General features: G+C 59.0%; 1 protein-coding gene across 1 annotated transcript in view; it reads left to right on the top strand.

Annotated features, from left to right (window-relative positions):
• MYO15A (myosin XVA) overlaps window positions 1-18,784 on the top strand; it is a gene marked incomplete at its 5' end in the record, with an annotated part of 56,108 nt that extends 37,324 nt beyond the window's left edge. The window contains 19 exons of the mRNA XM_079799120.1: window positions 139-280; window positions 834-945; window positions 1,030-1,104; window positions 1,488-1,666; window positions 2,193-2,308; window positions 2,502-2,574; window positions 2,817-2,889; window positions 3,111-3,184; window positions 3,400-3,482; window positions 4,699-4,829; window positions 5,900-5,994; window positions 6,181-6,258; window positions 6,599-6,695; window positions 8,661-8,821; window positions 10,002-10,135; window positions 12,691-12,824; window positions 13,197-13,330; window positions 14,627-14,767; window positions 17,750-18,784. Of these exons, the coding sequence (XP_079655246.1) occupies window positions 139-280; window positions 834-945; window positions 1,030-1,104; window positions 1,488-1,666; window positions 2,193-2,308; window positions 2,502-2,574; window positions 2,817-2,889; window positions 3,111-3,184; window positions 3,400-3,482; window positions 4,699-4,829; window positions 5,900-5,994; window positions 6,181-6,258; window positions 6,599-6,695; window positions 8,661-8,821; window positions 10,002-10,135; window positions 12,691-12,824; window positions 13,197-13,330; window positions 14,627-14,767; window positions 17,750-17,851 (2,134 nt within the window). The 3' untranslated portion in view covers window positions 17,852-18,784. The remainder of the gene's footprint in view (window positions 1-138; window positions 281-833; window positions 946-1,029; window positions 1,105-1,487; window positions 1,667-2,192; window positions 2,309-2,501; window positions 2,575-2,816; window positions 2,890-3,110; window positions 3,185-3,399; window positions 3,483-4,698; window positions 4,830-5,899; window positions 5,995-6,180; window positions 6,259-6,598; window positions 6,696-8,660; window positions 8,822-10,001; window positions 10,136-12,690; window positions 12,825-13,196; window positions 13,331-14,626; window positions 14,768-17,749) is intronic.
• Window positions 18,785-21,180: the final 2,396 nt, after the last annotated feature.

Below are 21,180 nucleotides of genomic sequence, written 5' to 3'. Positions count from 1 at the left end.
GTGCTGTGGGCAGTGGGCGGGAGCTGCAGCCACAGAGGGACAGGGAGGGAGGCTGGGGCAGCTCCTGGCCGCGGGGCCGGTGGCACAGGCGTCCCTCTGGCCACACGCCCTGCCCTCACGTGAGCTCCTGTCCCCCAGCTTTGCGGATATCCTGTTTGTGACCATCCCCTCCCGGAACATGCTGGAGTTCAACCTGGCCAGCGAGAAGGTCATCCTCTTCTCAGCCCGAGCTCGGCAGGTCAAGACCCTGGTGGACGACTTCATCCTGGAGCTGAAGAAGGTCAGGGTCCTCCCACGGAGCCCCCGCCGGGAGCTGAGGCCCAGGGCAGGCTCTCCACCCCACCCCAGCCACCCCGCCTGGGAAGCAGGGGCGTGTGGTGGCCAGTGGCCGAGCTACCGACTTCTGTGGCCTTCGGGCCGAGGCGGCTCCGCCTCGCGCTGGATTGCCCTTTCGCCTCCGCCTGCTCCTCAGCAGGGCGCCTCCCCTGAGCTCCACAGCCGCTGTGCTCCTCACCCTCCCGGCGACGTGCCACCACGGCTCCCGGCAGCGGCAGTGCCCCACGGGCGGCCCCGGCCAAGCGCAGGCCACTCCTGGGGCCCGGCCACGCCGCAGGCCGCAGTGGGACGCCGTGGCGGGGGCGCGGGGCGGCATGTACCTGTGCTCCGGCACCATCTGCCTTCTTCAGGCCGGGCCTCTGCCCCTCGAGCCTTCTCCCCCTGCCCCTCCCTCTTTCACTCAGAAAGGTTCTCTGATGAAGTGGGGGGCAGGGGCGTGGCCCTGGCCTCTGGGCGCGGGAAAGGGCCTGGGCCTCACCCTGCCCCTGGCCACCCAGGACTCGGACTACGTGGTTGCCGTGAGGAACTTCCTGCCTGAGGACCCGTCGCTGCTGGCCTTCCACAAGGGCGACATCATCCACCTGCAGCCGCCGGAGCCGCCCCGCCTGGGTCGGTGCCTCGGGTGGGGCGGGCACTGGCGGGGAGTCGGGCCAGGGGCCGCCCGGGCAGTTACTGACATACGCCCGACCGCAGGCTACAGCGCCGGCTGTGTCGTCCGCAAGAAGGTGGTGTACCTGGAGGAGCTGCAGAGGCGAGGCCCTGACTTCGGTGGGTCCCGGGTCCCCTGCCCAGCTTCGGTGCTCAAACCCCAGAGCCCACGCAGCTTCCCGGCTTCCTGCACTCGCACCACCGGGCAGGATGGTCCTCGGGGCCCGAGTGCTCTGGCCTGGCCTCCCAGGCCTCCCAGCGACCCAGGCCTCCCAGGCCACCCGCCCAGCCTCCGCCCGCCGATCTGGCGGAAGGGTCTCTGGGCACCGCGTTTCCGTGTGGCGGATCCCTCTGTGCCGTACATGCCGCCCCGCCTCCCCGAGGCAATGCCCCCCCTTCCCAAGCCCAGGCCCCTCCACCCGGAGCTCGAAGGGGTGTCCTGAGAGCCCCCAGTCCCAGGAGGGGGCGCCCGGCTCGCCCCTGACTCCTTCCCCGCCCCCCAGGCTGGAGGCTCGGGGCCATCCACGGGCGCGTGGGGCGCTTCCCTTCCGAGCTGGTGCAGCCCGTGGCCGCCCCCGACTTCTTGCAGCTGCCCGCGGAGCCCAGCCGGGGTCGTGCCGCTGCCGTGGCCGCCGCCGTGGCCTCCACGGCTGCCGCACGGGAGGTGGGCCGCAGGAGAGAGGTGAGGCCGGTGGGCCAGGCCAACTGGGTGGAGGCCGCAGGGGGTCATCTGGCTGGAGGTGGGTGGGAACAAGGTCGGCCTAGGGTGTTGGCCAGTCCCGGGTGGGGAGAAGGGGTGGGGCTCGCCGGACAGTGACCTGTGGCACGTGGCCAGTGATGTTGGAGAGGTGCCAGACGGGTGGAGAAGGGTGGGTCAGCAGAAGGACTGCGACCAGGCCAGGTGGCAGGACGGGGCCGTGGGGGGCAGGGTCGCGCATGGGGGTGGTGGTGGCGAGAGGTGGAGTGGGGTAGAGCTAATTGTAAGGGCAAGGCCAGCTCAACCAGGCATCTGGAGAGACCAGCCCTGGGCAGGGTGCGCCTGGTGGTGGGGCGCACTGGGCACGTGGTGGCTGTGCCTGGTCGAGGGGGTGTTGGGGGAGCGACCTGGGGCAGTCTGGGCGCATTCACCTGGGGTTGAGTTGAGTCAGGTTTGGCGGGGATGGTGGATGCGGGGGTTGGACAGGCCCTCCTAGCTCCTGCCCCTGCAGGGTTCCCCCATCAGGACCGGCTCGGCTGGTCACGGGGAGGATGGCCTGGCTCCCCCACCACGCACGATGCTGGCGTTTGCCCAGAAGTATTTCCGCGACCCTCAGAGGAGACCCCAGTGAGTGGTGACCCGACCCAACCCCCACCCAAGGAGTTCCTCCTGGGGCTTCGTCAGTGTCCAAGGGCAAGGCCACCTCTGTGAGGGGAGAACCCTCAGGCGTGAGGCCACCTGCACCCGTTGGGGGAGCCTGGGGGCGGGCCGGGGGAGCCGCAGGCCGTGACACTGGTCTCCCCTCTGCTTCCTGCCCTAGGGACGGCCTCAGGCTCAAATCCAAGGAGGGCCGGGAGTCCAGAACCTTGGAGGACATGCTTCGCTTCACCAAGGTGCCAGCCTAGGCCTCAGTTTCCCCATCTAAAATGGTGGTGCAGGCCTTGGAGCAAACAGCCTCGTCCTCAGAGTGACCCCCACCCTCAGCACCTGAGGGCCTGCGAGCGCCTCTGTCCCAGTGTCCGCCCGGCTCCCTTTGCATGACCTGGACCGCCCTGTCTGAGACAGGCCATACCACGTGGCCCCCTCTGTTTGGACACCCCCCTCCCCCGATCCTGACGCACCTCCTCCCTGACAGAGCCCGCTCCAGGAATCCCTCATCGAGCTCAGCGACGCCAGCCTCAGCAAGATGGCCACCGACATGTTCCTAGGTGTGGGGTGGGCTTGACCCTGGGCCGGGGGCCAGCACTACCTGCCCCTGCTCATCACCCGCCTCTGCTCCTCAGACGCTCCCCGCCCCCAGTCAGACATGGGGCTCCTCTAAGAAAGAGAAGCCCCAGCTGCCCCTGGCCACAGCCTCTCGAGAGGGGCCTCCCTGGGGCCCCCGAGGGCGGGCAGCTCGGGTCCGGGGCTGAGTGGGTGTTCCCTGCAGCCGTGATGCGGTTCATGGGGGACGCCCCGCTGAAGGGCCAGCGCGAACGGGATGTGCTCTGCACCCTCCTGAAGGTCAGTCGCCCACCTTGCTGTGCGCTCTCCCCGTTCTGTGACTCAGTTTCCCCATCGGGAGCCAGAGTTGCAGGACTTTGGGGTGGGCAGCTTCTAGCGTGGCCCCAAGGAGGACCGCATCCGCCGGAGGGGAGGGACTGGAGAGGGACACGCGGCCTGTCTCACACGCCCGCTCTGTTCTGTGCCGGCGTGTGGCGTGACCTGGCCGCCCGCAGCTGTGCGCCGAGCAGGAGGCCCTGCGGGACGAGTGCTACTGCCAAGTGGTGAAGCAGCTCACGGACCGCGCCGGCGGCGAGCAGTGCGTGCCCCCACCCCCCCACCCCCACCCCCCCCGTCCCCTGTCCCTCCGGGAGCACAGCCCACCTCCTGCGCCAGGCCTGCCCTCCCAGCCTCTGCCCCAGTCCTCTCCTCACTCGGTAGACAAAGCCTGCGGATCTGGAATTGCATGTCTGAGACCAGCCACTCCTGCTCTTGGCGCTTCCGTGCCTCCCTGTAAAATGGTAGCAATCCCGCGTGAATCCAGGTACTGGTGGCTGGTGCCAGAGACTCAGGTCAAGCTGGTCTAAGCAACAGAGCGCCCAGGTAGCTGGAAAGGAGTTCAGGCCTGGCTAGCTCCAGGCTTGCCCGTGTCCTGGCGGCTTCCTCGGTGGTGATGTCGTCCCCAAGCACCACCCATCCATTTGCAAGGTGGCCGCTCTGGAAAGACATTGCGCAGCTCAGCAATCCCAGAGAGAGCAACACTGACCCATCATGTGCAGCAGAAAGCCCCAGTCCAGTCTCATTGGCCTGACAGCCACACACACGTTTATCCCTAACCAACCACAGAGGCTGGGGGCGCAGAGCTGTGATGGCTCCACCTGGGTCACATTCCTGTCCCTAAGCAATCACCGCAGCCGGAGGGAAGCTGGGCTCTAATCTGGCCAGACCTGGTCTCCTGCCGTCGCCACAGCACGCGGCCCTAGTGAGGGTGGTGTGGGCAAGGGGAGCCCGCGTGCTCCCCAGGCACGAGAGGCCCCACAGGAAACCCCCCCCCCCCCCAGGGCTCGCACAGGAGCAGCACCAGCAAGTGCCCAAGCGCGTGCTGCTCTCATTGCCACTGGCTCACTGTCCTGTTCCTGTGCCCCCCCCCCCCCCCGCCTTCCTGGGAATTTTAGAGCCATTCAGCTCATGCTCCTGTCCCTGCCCACCCAGGCCTCCCCTGCCACTGCCTTCCCACAGCCCCCCCCCCCCCCGGCTCCCCCTCATGGACCTTTGCCCAGAAGCCTCTCAGAGAGTCTCCCCAGGGAAGGTGTTCCCTGGTGCATGTCGCGGCCTGGGGCCCTTCCCTCCCTGCCTCCGAGCAGAACCTACCTCCCGCCTGGCGCTGGGGCCACCACCCTGCCCTCCCCAGGCAGGAAGAACACCCAGACCCAGAGCTGCCTGAGAACCGGGCCCTCCAGCCCCGCCCCGGAGACTCGGGGCTTGGCAGTCCTGCTGTGGCCACGTGGCGTGGTCCTATGCGTGTGTCCTCACAGGGACAGCTGCCAGCGGGGCTGGAGGCTGCTGTACATCGTGACCGCCTATCACAGCTGCTCGGAGGTCCTCCGGCCACCCCTCGTCCACTTCCTCCAGGATGTGAGCCAGAGCCCAGGCCTGCCCTTCCAGGGTGAGGGGCACAGCAAGGGGGGCCCAGGGCCGAGGGTCTGTCTGCGTGGGTACCGGCCAGGCAGCCAGCAAGAGGGGAAATCCAGAGAGCCTGGCCGGGCATGGTGCCTGGGCCATGTTCGCTGACTCGCTCCCTCCCCGGTGCTGTGGGGGCCCCGCAGGGGCTGGCGCGCTGGGCTGTCTGGTCGGGCGGGGGGAGGCATGTCAGAGGAGATGGATGGGCTTCCCAGAGGAGGTGTGGCTCTGGGGGGGGTTCTCCTGTGCTGAGTGGCAGGAGCCAAGGCCTGGAGGTGGGCAGAGTGGCATGGGGAAGAGGAGAGGGGGTGCAAGGCCTGGCTGCTGGGGCAGGCTCTGCTCCTTGGGTCTTTGGGAATCAACAGGGTCTTGAGCGGGTCCAGGCAGGGGTGGTCCCAAAGCTGGGGGCAGGGGCTCAGCCTTACCCCCTTGGAGCGTGGAGGGAAGGGGCCACTCCTCAACCTCATTTCCAGCCTTGTTTCCATAGCAACTCCCTGGTCCCCCTAAGAAAGGGCCAGGGCCCTGCGGTCACCGCAGCAGCAGTGAGAGATGGGGGTCCGCCCTCTCCGCCTCCGAATCCTCCTCAGATTTGCTTCACGCACACACACTCCCAGGTCTGAGGGGGAGGCCCAGCTCCAGGGGCTCCGAGCGGGTCCTGGGCTTGCCCTCCCCAGCAGGGTGCGGCACTGCTTAGTCAGAGACGCGTGGGAGCAGGCCCGGGGGTCTCCTGCCAGGCGGGGCACAGCTGCATCCCCATACTCACACAGCCTCTTAGGGACAAGCCCCCCGTCAGCAGCTCAAGGTGACAGCCATTTCCAGGGCTCATAGGGTAGCCAAGGGGACCGTGGACTTAAAAGGCCTGAGCCTATGGGATGTGGGTTTGAATGCGGCACTAGCACTCCAGCCTTTGACCTTGGGCAATCACTGCCCCTCTCTGGACTGAGAGTAAAAGCCCGTCCCATGGCTGTGCGGAGAACCAGTGGGCTGGCGGCTGTTGGCCAGAGGAGCCTGCCTCTGACTGCCGACCTGGGCAAGGCCTTGGCTCTGTCTCTGTAGGAATCGCCAAGGCCTGTGAGCAGAACCTGCAGAAAACCCTGCGCTTCGGCGGCCGTCTGGAGCTGCCCAGCAGCATGGAGCTCCGGGCCCTGTTGGTGAGCGTGGGGTGGGGGTCAGGGCGAGGGGAGAGGCCTGCTGGGCTCAGAGGGCCTTCGGGCCCCGGCAAGGGTGCTCCTGCAGGGCCTGCCTGACCTTTGGCTCAGGGACTCCCGTGGCCGGACGATGGCCGCCCAGGTCCCACTACCCAGCCTGTCCTGTCTCCTCACCCTCTCCTGTCCCAGGCGGGCCGCAGTTCCAAGAGGCAACTCTTCTTCCTCCCTGGGGGCCTCGAACGCCATCTCAAAATCAAAACGTGCACCGTAAGTGAGGGGGCGTTTCCAGCAAGCAGCCGCTGGGGGAGGGGGGCAGCGGCAAGGACACCCCAGTCTCCAGAGTGGCCCCCAAGGGTACTGAGCCCCTCCAGGCTCTCTCACATAGTCCACAAGGCAGGACACTTCTCAGAAGAGCAGGCTGAGCCTGGGGAGGTGGAGCCTCCAGCTCAGGTCACACTGCGAACAAGGGGCAGCCTGGGCCTCTCAGACCAGCTGTGCTCCCGGCCTGTGCGGCGGTTCCCGGGGCCCAGGCAGCTCTGCTCTCCGGTGCTGGCGGCTGGGAGGACAGTGGGCGTGGCTGGCGCAGCCTCACTCGCCCCTCCCGCAGGTGGCCCTGGACGTGGTGAAGGAGATCTGTGCTGAGATGGCCTTGACACGCCCTGAGGCCTTCGATGAATATGTCATCTTTCTTGTCACCAACCGAGGTGAGTTGCCAGAGGACCCAGCATGCTGGGCTCACGCCCTGCATGGCCTCCAGGGTCCAGGCCGGATGCCACTTTCTCCCAGAAGCCCCTCGACCCCCGTGTGGAGCGACCATTCTGTGCACCGAGCACCCCAGCCCTTGGTCTGTCCCTCTCTGCTCCGCTGTGTGTACGTTTGTCTCGCCTGCCAGACTGGGACTTCGTGGAGGAGGGGCCCCTGACGCCTCCGCTGCCCCTCGGGGCCTGCCCAGGGACCCTGCCCCCAAGGAGCCCCATCCTAGGAACGTTTCCCTTAATAGGCCCCAGCTCCTGGAACCCACAGGGCGAGCATTCTCCCCGCCACTTGTGCCTTAACATAGCCATAGAGGCCCTCCCTGGGTCTCACAGGTCCTTCTCCTGTGGCCCCACCCCTGCCCTCTGCTGTTTACCCACGGAGACGCCAGCTGGCCGGCTGCATCCTCTCCTACCAGCTCTCCCACTGCCACCTCATCCCTGGACCACGTGTCTGTCCTCAGCCCTTGCCCGGAGTCCAGCCAAGGCATGGCAGGAGGGGAAGGCAGTAACAGACAGTCCTGTGACCGACACAGACTATGTCCCAGGCACAGTTCAAAGCATTTAATTCCACCATCTCCTTCAATCCCCACAACAGCCCTACTCGTGGAGCCCATTACCACCCCCATTTATAGATGGGGAAACTGAGGCCCACGCGGGTGTAGTAGTCTCTTGTTGCTGCTGTAACAAATCACCACATACTGGGGGCTTAAAACCACACGCACTTATATTTTTATGGCTCTGCAGGTCCTGAAACCAGTCCTGGGGCTGGTTCCTGCTGGAGCCTCTGGGGAGACACTCTTTTCTTGTCTTTTCCAGCTTGTTGAGACTACCCACATTCCGTGGCTCATGCCCTTCCTCCATCCGCAAAGCCAGCAAGGCAGCATCTTCCTCCCTCTCTCTCTCTCTCTCTCTCTCTCTCTCTCTCTCTCTCTCTCTCTCTCCTCTCTCTCTTTCACTTGTTCCTTCTTATAAGGATCCTTGAGATTACATTCGGTCTACTTGGATGACCTAGGATAATGTCTCCATCCCAAGATCTTTAACTTAACCCCGGGGTCCTCAAACTTTTTAAACAGGCGCCAGTTCACTGTCCCTCAGACCGTTGGAGGGCCGGACTATAGTTTAAAAAAACACTATGAACAAATTCCTATGCACACTGCTAAGTCGGCTGCTAAGCAGGACAGGCAGCGGCGGCAAAAACACCCGGCGGGCCGGATAAATGTCCTCGGCGGGCCGCATGTGGCCGCGGGCCGTAGATTGAGGACCCCTGACTTAATCACATTTGCAAAGTCCCTTTTGCCATGAAGGTGACGTATTCACAGGTCCCAGGGTTAGGACATGGGTGTCTTTGAGAAAGGGCCAGTAATCAGCCTGCCTTGGAGGTCAAGGGACTTACCCAAGGTCACATATTTGGGCTTTGAACCCAGGCTATCTGGGCTCAAGAGTCCGGACTTTATCATCATGACCCGGCCCTCTCGTTGGTAACATTTTATGGGCGGTGTGGGACGGGGAGCAGGAAATAAAGAAGCCTCCCTTCAGCCTCGCCACGGCTCTGACCCACTCGGTGCCCGGCTGCGTCCTCCCCACCCCCACTCAGGAGCCCAGCAGTGCCCTCTGAAGGGGTTCTGCCGAAAGGCACGCATTGCGCCTCCCCTTGTCCCCACCTCCTCTGGAAACGGACTGGGCTGTGTCTGAGCGTGACCCAGATCACCTTCCCAGACCCAGCGGCCACAGAGAGGCATTCCCGTCGGCAGTCATCAGCACCCACACACACAGGGCGCCCTGGTCCTTAGCATGTCCCAGCTGAGGGGCTTGCCCAGGTGATGCTCGCCTGGGTGACAGGTTGGGGGTGTGCGCCTGTGCACCGGCGTACACATGTGCACACACGTGCCCCCAGCTGCCTCTGGCTCTCCCCAGGCCAGCACGTGTGCCCACTCAGCCGCTGCACCTACATCCTGGACGTGGCCTCAGAGATGGAGCAGGTGGACGGCAGCTACATGCTCTGGTTCCGGCGTGTGCTCTGGGCCCAGCCTCTGAAGTTTGAGAATGAGCTCTACGTGACCATGCACTATAACCAGGTCAGCACGTGGGGGCTGCTCATGCTCTGGAACCTTCCTGGCTCCCCAGGACTGTGACGTCAAACTCCATGGCTGTTGGTTTGAGGCCTTCACGATTCGGGTGGTCCCCACTGACGTTTCTAGCCCTGGTGCCCTGCTCCCGGCACGGCTTCCTCGGAGCAGTCAGTGACGTGACCCTCACTACCTAGCATCAGTGATGAGAGAGACTCATTGATTGGCTGCCTCTTGCACACCCCCTACTGGGGATCGAGTCTGCAACCAGGGCATGTGCCCTGAACGGGAATTGAACCCTGACCCCTCCTCGTTCATAGGTCGATGCTCAACCACTGAGCCACACCGGCCGGGCATGTCTCTGCTTTCCTAAGTCCTCCCCAGCAAGGCTGCCCCAAACAGCACCTCTTCCCCTTCTCGCCTCCTCAGGGTGCATGGCCTGTCCCTCTCAGCCTAAGGAGGCCGTGGCTGCCAGTGCTGCTTTTACCTTTGTGTTACTCCCTGTGGAACCCCGGCCCTCTAAGTTAGGGTCCTGGGCTTTTTAAACCCGGCTCTCCCTCCTCTGCTAACATTTGTGGAAGTGCTTGGACAGAGAGTGTTTTTCGTGTGGAGCTGGTGCCAAATTCTCCCCAATTCCAAGTACAAAATAAGGTTACTTGGCTTTTATGGCCACATGGTGTCACTGTTGCCAACTACCCCACGCAGTCCAGTCCAGTGCTAGTCTATAGGCCAGCAGCGTTCCTTGGGAACTTTTTTTTTTATTTAATATATTTTATTGATTTTTAACAGAGAGGAAGGGAGAAGAGATAGAGAGCTAGAAACATCGATGAGAGAGAAACATCGACCAGCTGCCTCCTGCACATTCCCCACCGGGGATGTGCCCGCAACCAATGTACATGCCCTCGACCGGAATCGAACCCGGGACCCTTCAGTCCGCAGGCCGACGCTCTATCCACTGAGCCAAACCGGTTTCGGCCCTTGGGAACTTGGTAAAATGCAAATCCTTAAGTCTAGCCCCAGATCTAGTGAATCAGAGTCCGGGGGGTCCAGCCCATGAATCTGTTTTTAGTGACTCAAGCATGTTCCATTCTCAGTAACCCCAGCCCAACAGACACCCACACTCTCCACATCACTGGGGGACTGCCATGCCCCACGTGCTTGACCGCCCTGCACACCTGCTGCCCTGCAGGTCCTGCCCGACTACCTGAAGGGCCTCTTCAGCAGCATGCCAGCCGGCCAGCCCCGCGAGCAACAGCTGCAGCAAGTGTCCAAGCTGGCGTCCCTGCAGCACCGGGCCCAGGACCGCTTCTACCTGCCCAGCATGTGAGCACCTGCCCGCCCGCCAGCCCCCCACATTCTCAGAGTTGGACATCCCAGGCCCCGCGCGCCCCGCTCACACCGGCAGGCTGTCTGGGAAGGGGCTGACCTGGCTATGGGCTAACATCCTCCAACTCGCCCTAAGAGCTGGGGCCCGCCTCCTCCCACAACAGGGTGCTTCCAGCTGGTATTACAGCTCAGAGTAAATTTAATGATAAGAAGGCTTTCAGGACACACAGCCCCGTCAACCGGGGAATACACGTGGCCGTGCGGAAATGTTCACCAGGGCGTTGCATCCAACAGCAAGGCCTTCCTGGGTGCTATGTCCTCACAGGGGTGATAAATCAGTCCTTCTCAGACTTGGTCTCAGGAATAGGACCCCAAAGAGCTTTTGTTTATGTGGGCTGTATCTATTAATATATATTTACCATAGTCAAAATTAAACTAAGGAACAATTTAAAATACTGATTAATTAATTTAAAAACAAGGATAATATATTACATTTCTCTATATAAAGGCCTAAGCAACTGTTCAACCTTTCAACCAGTAGCTATGACGTGCACTGACCACCAGGGGGCAGACGCTCAACGCACAGGCATGGAAACATGGAACACACTGATGAATCTCAGAGGGAAGAGGGGAGGGGCACACGGCCTTCAACTGCATGTCAGCACCAGCAGCAGACACAAGCGCTCAGCCCCCACTAGGCCCATGCCACTGTGTTTTCCGCTCCTGCATTGAACGTCTGCCCCTGGTGGTCAGTACATGTCATAGCTCCCAGCTGGCCGGTCGGCCCGGTCGCTTAGGCTTTTATATATAGACTAGAGGCCTGATGCACGAAATCTGTGCACTCGGTGGGGGGGCGGGGTCCCTCAGCCCAGCAGTCGGACATCCTTAGCACTGCTGTGGAGGCGGGAGAGGCTCCTGCCACCATCACTGCGCTCGCCAGCCATGAGCCCGGCTTCTGGCTGAGTGGCGCTCCCCCTGTGGGAGTGCACTGACCACCAGGGGGCAGCTCCTGCATTGAGCGTCTGCCCCCTGGTGGTCAGTGCATGTCATAGCGACCAGTTGTTCCGCCATTTGGTTGATTTGCATATTAGCCTTTTATTATATAGGATAATATAAATTAACATTACATGTTAATATAAACAACATAAAAATGTATTTTCAAAAAAAATTTAGTGAGAAGAGTGGCACTGTTTTCACATTTTGTAAATCTATTTTATTTTATTTTTATTTATTTTAGAACAAGGAGCAGGGAGAGAGAGAAACAGTGATCTAAGAGATAAACATCTATGGGTTGCCTCCCAAAACATGCCCTGACTGGGAATCAAACCCACTACCTTTTGGCATACGGGGCACCGCTCGAGCCCACTAAGCCACAGCGGCTGGGGCTGTGAACTTCTTCACCGTGTGGCTGAACAGAAGACACCTGCATTCTCATGCCTGCCTCTGCAGCCAGTCTGCTCTGGTCTCACGTGCCATGTAGCCTCTGGCAGACTCCCCTGTACTTGTTAGAGAGCGAGAGGGGAAAAACCAAATAACGGCTTAGTGTTAACATGGAAGTGTCCTTGACCCCCCAGAGCCTCGGCCCCACTTTGAAAATCCGTGTGAATAATGGTAAGATAATGTATCTACAGTGAATGTCCTGGTGCCGTAATTCAGTAAGGGCTCAATACGTAAAGCTCTTTTATGTTATGGTTTTAAGCAAAAAGCAGGGAAGCACATAAAAGTATACTATAATCTAATCCTGGGTAGAAAGAATCATTGAGTTCTTACTTTCTGCAAAGCACTCTGTATCCACTTTATTTTCCCCTTATACAGATGAGGCAACTGAGGCCCAGAGAGGGCACATGGCTTACTGAAGCTTAAGTGTGTGTGTGTGTGGGGGGGGGGGGGACAAGGATGCAACCCTGGGGAGGCCAGGTCCAGGTGCCAGGCCAGTACCCCAGCACTGCAAAGAAGGGGGTCTCCTGGGAAAGGGGATGCCATGATTTTCTCCCAAACTTTTCCCAGCCTGCAGCTCAGGGTACTGGGACTGGCTGGAACTGCTGTTAGGAGGAAGCCAGCATGTTAGAGAGAAGGGGCTGGAGTGGAGATGGGGGTCTTGCAGCTTTCCTCTACCCCAGACTCTGACTAGTGCTGGTGGTGGCTTTGCGGCTCTGGTATTTCCACACCTGCCACCACCTTGTGCTTGCCCCTCTGGCCTGGGTTTCTCCTTAGGGGTAGGCACTACAAAGTATGAACCCACCTAGGATTCAAGTCTCAGCCCCCCACTCAGACTCACTTGGTTGTTGTGTGACCTTGGGCTAGTCAGTGAACTTTTCAGAGCCTCAATTCCCTCATCTTCAAACAGGAAGTCTAGTGGTGCTGGCCAGCCGTTATTGAGCACCTGCTGTGTGCCAGGGCACCGTGTGAGCACTTAATACCCAGCCCCAACCCCTCTGCACTCCCCAGCGGTTAGTCTGCCGGGGAGGAGCGAGGAGCACATCGCTCTGCATAAGCCTGCAGTGAGGACCGCAGGAGACAGGTGCTCAGGACCGCCTTCCCTCCCCATGCAGACGGGAGGTCCAGCAGTACATCCCGGCTCAGCTCTACCACTCCACGGCCGGCTCCGCCTGGCTCAGCCTGGTCAGTCAGCACCGGCAGCAGACACAAGCGCTCAGCCCGCACCAGGCCCGGGCCCAGTTTCTGGGTAAGAGTCCAGGGCTGGGGGAGAGGGTCCTGGGGGCTTTGCTGAGGAGGGGTTTGGAGGGTGGAGATGAAGGCACCTTGTTCTTTGCACAAAGGCATTTTCCGTGTGAGTCAAGCTGAGCTGCCCGGAGAGAACACCTTTCTAAAACTTTCGCCAAGGCACCACCTAGACTCTGGGTGGCTCTTGGCAGAGAGAGCAGGCTGCCAGGGCCAGGAGCTGCAGCAGGGGGAGGGCAGGGCGGTGCGAGACAGGAGGCTCAGAGGGAGCACCCTGTGCTGGCTGCAGTGGGGAGGGGAGGGCTGTGGGCAACGTGCAGTTGAAGGCCGCGCCACTGATGAGCCCCTCCTTCTGACTGTCTCTCTCCTGCCCCAGGCCTCCTCAGCGCCTCACCCCTGTTCGGCTCCTCCTTCTTCTTCATTCAGAGCTGCAGCAACCTTGCTGTGCCGGCCCCCAGCATCCTGGCCGTCAACCAGAATGGCCTCAACTTCCTCAGCACTGAGACCCACGTGAGTGGCCTCAGCCTGCTCCGCTGCTCACCCCTGTCCTCGGAGCCCACCCCTGTCCTCGGAGCCCACCCCTCAGGGGGACTGAGCCCAGCTCCACCACTTACACCTGTGAGACCCGGGGCAGTCCCCACACCTCACTAAGCCTCATTTCCTCGTCTGGAACACAGGGATAACAGAACCCACCCCATGAAGCTGTGACAGTAAAACACACGCTGAACACTCAATGTCTTAGTCAGCGTGGGCTGCCACAGACTGGGGCATCAGCAACAGAATGAACTGTAATGGTCTCTCAGTGTTGGAGGCTGGAAGTCCAAGACCCAGGTGCCGGCAGGGTTGGTTTCCTGAGGCCCCGCTCCTCTCCGTGGCTCATAGGTGGCCGTCTTCTCCGGGGTCCGCACGTGACCTGTTCTCTGCATGTGTGTTCCTGGTGTCTTTGTTTTGTCCAAATTTCCTTATCGCATGAGGACACTGTCAGATTGAGTTAGGGCCCCCTCTAATGCCGCAATTGAACTTAATCACCTCATTAAAGGCCCAGTCTCCAAGTACAGCCACATTCTGAGGTATGGGGTGTTAGGGCTTCAACATATGGATTTGGGGGGACACGATTAAGTCCATAACAAATAGGACGTGCTGCCCTTTTTTAGTTTTCCCGAAGTGGACCTCCACGTGAGCCAGGGCAGGTGGGTTATGTGGAGGAGGTTCCAGGAAGCGCTGGAGTGAGGAGGTGAGACAGGAAGGGACAGCCACACTTCCTGGGAAGTGTAGGTTAGCAAGCAAGTTGCCGCCATGCAGGTGGCACGAGTCCAGCGGGCTCTCGGGAGACGGCATGGAACACACCCCACAGAGGATGCCCTCTGGCCTGGGGTCAAGGGAGCCAGGGCGCCTACCCACCACGGCCCCATCTGTCATTAATGGAGGCATTCACGCTCAGAGCTCTGGCTTTCCCGCACGTGCTCTGGGAGCCCCTGGAGCTAGAAAGAGAGCTCCACGGGTGCAGGTGTTAAGAAGCAGGCTTGATGTTAAGGTCAGGGCACCCCGCATCTACAGCACCCCTGGATCCCAAGCACTTGGAAGAGTGCCTGGCACACTGCAGCGGTATGCATTAGCATTGTGAACCAGTTTTACAGGTGAGGCCCAGAGAGGTAAAGCGATGACTTGCTGCAGGTCACACAGCAAGCCACTGGGGAGCTGGTACTCAAGCGGGGTGTCCTGCCTCCTGTTGATCAGGTCTGCGGGGGAGGGATAAAGGTGGGTGAGACTGTTCCACCCATAGGCCTGTCTGCCCCCTGCCCCAAGGAGCTGATGGTGAAGTTCCCCCTGAAGGAGATCCAGTCGACGTGGACCCAGCGGCCCACAGCCAGCTCCAGCTACCCCTACGTGGAGATCGTGCTGGGGGATGTGGCAGCCCAGTGCACCATGCAGCTGCAGCTGGAGCAGGTGGGCCCTCCCCCAGCACCCAGACCTTGTCACCCACCCTCACTCCCTTATTTCACTCACCAGGCTCTCCCCTGCGTCCGGCTCCAAGGGGACCCATCCCTGTCCCCTCCTTGTGTGTTCTGGCCAGGCCACAGGGAACATCCAGCCCAGTGCAGGTGACAGAACTACCCCAACACTGCACAGAACTGCAGCCTTTACAGTGGTCTCCCAGCGCGGTCTTGGGGATGAGATGTTGGGAAAGAGCCAGGTTGTTTGCAGAATCGCGAGGAGTTTGGTAGGGAACCGGGAGACAGCCAGGACAGGAGAGGTCTTGGAGGTCCGTGAGTGCCAAGCTGAGGTCGGGGCTTTCCTCTGAGGGCACTAGAAGGTCGGTGAAAGGGCACTGACACAGAAGCTGGGCTTGGAAGGTCGATGTGGGGACTGGGATTAAGGAGGGATAGTGGGGTCCCCATGTGATATACAGAGACACAGGCCCACCTGCTTCTTCCTTATTTGCAGCAACTGTGGCTGTTCCTTGAAAGGCATGGCTGACCTCTGGGCTCCTGTCCAAGTATCACAGCCCCATGGGGGTGGGGAGCGCAAAACCAGAGTTTTCACCCCATTGAAAGAGGATTGAGGCTCACAGATTGGGGCAGAATGGGGGCTGGGACCCACATGTCTGCCTTTGACAGCCTGCCACATCCCTCCTCAAGATCTGGGCCCAGACAATGCCCATCCCCGGGGCCCACCTTGAAGGAGCTGATTTCCCAGGGCAAGAGAGAGAGCCTCCCACTGCCCAGCCCTGACTCTGACCGCCCAGAGCAGAGCCCCTTTGGCTCAGGACGAGGCTCCCCAGTTTGCTTCCTACTGTATCCCAATTCTGTTTCTGCCGAGGTCACCCCAATTCTGGCCTTACCCTCCGGCCCAGTCTGCTTCCCAGAACCCTCTTCTCTCATTTCCCGCCAGTGAAACTCCTTCCTTATACCCGCCGACCACCCACTCTTTCTTGGGCTCCTTTCCTGATGCCTCCTCCCGGACTGCCTCTGAATGTTGCTGAGTTTGGGCTCCCCCCCACACACACCAGTACCCTCTGTAGCACTGAGGCTCCCCAAAGCATTTGCTGTGAGAGCCCCCATATTTTTTCTCCTGCATGACCCACTCAGCATCTCCCTTGGAGATCAGCAGGTCTCTCCACTTTCCCTCCCAACCCTCCCAGGCACTGAAGCCCCCAACCTAGGAGCCCTTCCCCTCCCTGTCCCCTCCTCTCATTTTCTCTCTGCTCTCACCCCTCGCCCCAGCTATCCTGGCCTCTCCCCGCTCCCTGATGACAAGATTGCCCTCCTCCTCCTGCCCAGACCCTTTGTACTCACTGTCCTTCTACCTGGAATGCTTGCCCCCCCTTCGCCTCTTAATCACAGGGCTCCCTCTCTCCCTTTATTTTAGTTTCAGTACAAACATCACCTCCTCCTAGAAGGCTTCCCTGACCCTCCTTCCTGATAATCGTCTCTTTCTGTCTTGGTAGCCCGCACTGTGGCCTGCAAACCATTTAGTTATTTGTTTATGTGTTCTGTCTGTCCCCCCCAGACTGTCAGCACAAAGGGCAGTGTGTCTAGCACTATATCCACAGCACAGTGCCAGCACAGCAGGTGCTCAGCCGTGGCTGGATGAACTGGTAGAGACCTTTTTAGCTTGTCCACTTCTGCCTCTTGCATGTATGTGAACCGGGGACACATTTATTCAACACGTAACCACTGAGCACCCCTAGGTCGCAGGCTCTGCACTGGCTGCAGGGACACTGAAGTGACTGAAACCCCTCAGCACTGGCTCTCACAGAGCCCGAGTCTCATGGGGGAAACAGATATCAAAGAATTTCTCCAATAAACCATGGCGATCAGTGCTGAGAGGGTGTCCTTGAGCTATCCGGGAGGTCATCAGGGAAGGCTTCCAGGAGGTAGTGATGTCTGAGTACAGCATGATTCAGCCAACAGACCCAGGCCCCTCTCCTGTCCACCTCTGACAGACTGTGAGGGTATCTCAGCTACCCTGCTTCTTACTGAGCCTGTTTCCACACCTGTCAGGGGGCAATGAGCCCAGTGAGGCCTGGAGCCCTGTAGCATGTAGGTAGGAGAACTGGCTGGGAGGAGACCCCATTGTGTACTCACTCGGATCACATTAGCTGAGGTGGCCCCCAGGGTGGGACAGGCACAGCTAACCTCAGCAAAAAAGCAGTTCAGAGTGTTGGCCTCCTCCTACCTGGGTTCAAGTCTTCACCACCCACCAGCTCTGAGGCTCTGGCCTCAGTTTCCTCACCTGTGGAATGGGATCTCAGAGTGTGTGCCTCATAGGGACACTGGGGACTAGCAGGGTAGGACACAGGACTCAGGACGATGCCTGCCACTCAGTAAGTATTGCCCTCATTATTTCTACCCTCTTTCCGGACCAGTTTCTGCTGGCCCTCAGGGCATTCCCGGGGGGTTCCAACTGCCTGTGGCCGAGAACCGTACTCACAGATGGCTTTTCCACAGTTCCCTGCCACCCATCCCCTCCTTCCCCAATCCCCCAGTTGGGAGCCCTGAGGCTGAGACATAGCTTATTCTGGGCTGTGAGTGCCAGGTGGTAACAGTGGCAATACAGTTAGAAACTTGCCATTTATTGGCTGGACTAATATTTTTTAAAATCTAAAGAATGTACACATGGAATCCTCACCACAGCTCCATGAGGCAGACCCTGGTAAACGGAGATCCTACATGAGGCCACTGAGGCTCAGAAAGGTGCAGTAATTGGCCCTAGGTCACCCGGTTCACATGCAATAAAGCTGGCAGATGCTCTTGGTCTCCTGCTTGCTTACCCCTTCCAGCCTATAGCCAGCATCCCTCCTTCCAGCTTATCATGCTCCTCTCAGGGTCCTAGGGGAGTTGGGGAGACTGCCTCCCATCCACTTCTTACCCCACGGTGAGAGCTGGGGACATGCTGGATGGCTGCGGACTCTGGTCTCTCCTGCAGGGCCTGGAACTGTGTCGAGTGGTGGCTGTGCACGTGGAGAACCTGCTCAGTGCCCGGGAGAAGCAGCTCACGCTGCCCCCCAGTGAGATCACGCTGCTCTGACCCAGCCTCCAGCCCTGCACCTGCACTCTGCCAGGAGGCTTGCTCTGTGGCCCCAGGGGAGTTACCGGGCCTCTCTGTGCTAATGACCTCTATAAGGACCAGAACCTTAGGGGAGACCAAAATGTAGGAGGAGGAATGACCCAAGTCCCCAGGAACCCAAGACCTATCCAGAGTTGGGATGGAGTCAAGACATGCAATCTTGAGTCAGAACGCAGGAGGAACCCCCAAAGGCTGGCCCATGGGCCTCCTGCCAAGTGCACTGCAGGCCCTGGCCCTGACCCCACCTGTGGCAGGGAAGCCCCAAACCAGTGGCCTGGATGAACTGGACTTTGCCTTTAGTTTGATGGGTCTGGTGTTCCAATCTGCTCCACTTCTCAACCTCTCACATGCCCTCCGTGGGTGCCCCCGTACTGCCGCTCAGCTTGGCTTCATGACCCTTGGTCATTTCTGTACAAATAAAAGGTGCCCCTGGCAGCCAGTCCTCCATGGCTGCCGAGTGGCTGGAAAACAAATCTGAGGGAGGAAGCAGGAGCTGGAGGCCTAGCTGTGCCCCTGACTCACTGCCTATGAACAGAACTTCCAGCAGAGACATATCTTCACCTCTCCTTGTAGACCTCTGTGCCCCCACTCCTTGGGGAACCCCAACCCCAGGCCCCCATCATTGGATGGGCCACGTAAGGTTCAAGAGTGGTATAGTGGAGAAAGAAGTTTCATGTTAGGGGCTGGAGAGGGAGAAGTCTGAGAGCTTCCCAAAGAATAGGACTTTGTTATTGGGTTTTGAAGGATGAGTAGGAGTTTGTTAGGACTAGATGGAGCAGAGGGGAGTGAACATTCCAGAGAAAATAGTCTTTGTTCCCTACTGTATTCCCCAGAGCCTAGGACAAAGCCTAACACAAATTAGGCACTTAAAAAGTACTGGTCACATGAATAAAATAATAAATGAACATTAATGGAAAGTGCTGGTGCTTTGGGGAGCCTGGGGGGTGGGGAGGGGAGCAGCAGACTTGGGAGAGGAAGTCTGAATAGGTATGTGGGGGCATAATTGGCTGAAGGGGTCAGAGGAAGGATTTATGCATTACCTATTAAGCACCTATTGTGTACTATGCAAATGCCAGGCACTGGAAGTTGCTCATAGTTAAAGTATAGAGCAAGACAAGACTTGTAAATGGGCATTAGCTGGGTGAGGAGGGGAGGAAACAGCATGTGCAGAAACCCTGAAGTGGAGATTCCTCGGGGGTGGACATTCCTAGTGGCCGGACTTGAGACTGGAGGCTCACAGGGTGGTTCGGGTAAGGCTTTGCAGACCATGTGGGATTTCATCCCAAAAGCCATGAGGAGCCTTCAAAGTTTTTTCAATGGAGGTGTGGCAATCTGCTCAGATTGTATTCTGAAAAGGTCATTCTGATCACAAAGCAGAGTGCATGTAGGAGGCAGGGAGACCAGGGGGAGGCTGCTGCAATGTCAGCTGGGAGACGCTGTGGTGTGGATAGTGGTGGTGGTGGAGAAGTTAAACTGGGAGATTTAGGTCCAATGGGAAGGACTGAGGGATCAATCAGGCCATCCTGAGGCAGGGATGTCCCACTTTCACCAATGCCTTAGGTTGGTTTCCTTCAGAAGCAGCCCCAAGATAAAGAGCCCCACAAAGAGCTACCCCTGCTGCAGTAGGTCTACGCAGGTGTGAGCTGAGAGGCTTTTTGGGCTTCAGAATACGAGTAGGTCAGATGATTGCCACTGGGAAGTGGATCCTCCAGGTTGAGCCATCCCAGCTGATGCACATGAACTCAGAGTAGCCTCCTGGCTGCACCCTGACCAGACTGCAAATCTGTGAGCTGGATAACTGACTGAGGTCTCAGTTTTGGGGTGCTTTGTTACAGAGCACTGGGTAAGGAACACACTTGGGCTTTTGATTTCAGGACCTGCGCCTTAACAGCTGTTCTGGTGACTGGTGGCATTAGAGAGTTGAGCCCTCTTAAGAGAAGGTAACAATCTCCATGAGGCAGACTGGAAAGTCAGAGGTGGTAGGAGAGTCAGACCCTGCTGTGTTCCCAGATACCCTAGGGCCGTGGTCGGCAAACGGTGGCTCGCGAGCCACATGCGGCTCTTTGGCCCCTTGAGTGTGGCTCTTCCACAAAATACCACGGCCTGGGCGAGTCTATTTTGAAGAAGTGGCATTAGAAGAAGTTTAAGTTTTAAAAATTTGGCTCTCAAAGGAAATTTCAATCGTTGTACTGTTGATATTTGGCTCTGTTGACTGATGAGCTTGCCGACCACTGCTCTAGGGGTACCCTACCTGGCCCAAGACCCAGAAAGATAGGAACTCCAGGTAGATGTGAGGAGATCCAGAGCAGAGGGGACCAAGCCCCACAGCCTACCATGGAGTGGGAACAATACAGGAAAAATGTCTGGGTGGCATGGGAGCCTGAGACAGTCAACTGCTGAAGGTTGGAGATCACCGATGGATGTAGCAGGATGCACCATATCTGCGTGCTGAAAAGTAACCAAAAGGACCTTATTGCTGCCCCTCTGTGGGACAGGGGGTTGGACGTGGCCAGGTTCCAATGTCCACACACTCACCACTCTGGTCTTCCCCTGCCCGGGACCCACAAGACTCTTCAGAAGATCTTAGCTTGGTACTTAAAGGCCCAGGCTGCGGACCCAGAAAGGCCTGTGTTCAAATTCCACATCTGAATGCTGATTAGCTGTGTGGCCTTTTGCAAGTGACCTGGCAGGGGGCTTAAGTACAGTGCCCAGGGTCCCAGGGGTCCAGAATTCCCCATTACACAGATCCTGCTGTCCTGGCCTTGTCAAGTCACTACACAACAACCTCCAGCTCCCAACAGGGACTGGTAGGATCCTCAGTTTACAGATGCAGAAACTGAAGTGTAGACTCAAGGTCAGCAATACCCTCTGCTTAACATACATGACTTCACTTCATCCTCACAACTACCATGTGAGGTGGGCACTAATGTTATTCCCATCTCACAGACCAGAAGACTGAGATTCAGAAAGAAAAGTCACTTGCCCAGGGTCATACAGCCTGTCAGGTCAAAATTCAAATCCAGCCCTAGCCGGTTTGGCTCAATGGATAGAGTTGGCCTGCGGACCAAAGGGTCCCGGTTGGATTCCAGTCAAGGGCATAGACCGCGGTTGTAGGCTCCTCCCTGGCCCCAGCCGCACAGGAGGCAACCAATAGATGTGTTTCTCTCACACTGATGTTTCTGGCAACCAATAGATGTGTTTCTCTCACACTGATGTTTCTCTGTCTTTCCCTCGCTCTCTTAAATAATAAAATAAAAAGGAAAAATATCCTCGGTGAGGATTAAAAAATA

The sequence above is a fragment of the Cnephaeus nilssonii genome (assembly GCF_951640355.1).
Source record: "Cnephaeus nilssonii genome assembly, chromosome: 19".
Classification (NCBI taxonomy): domain Eukaryota; kingdom Metazoa; phylum Chordata; class Mammalia; order Chiroptera; family Vespertilionidae; genus Cnephaeus; species Cnephaeus nilssonii.
The sequence above is the reverse complement of the archived record's forward strand: the minus strand, read 5'-3'. Positions and strand labels throughout refer to the sequence as shown.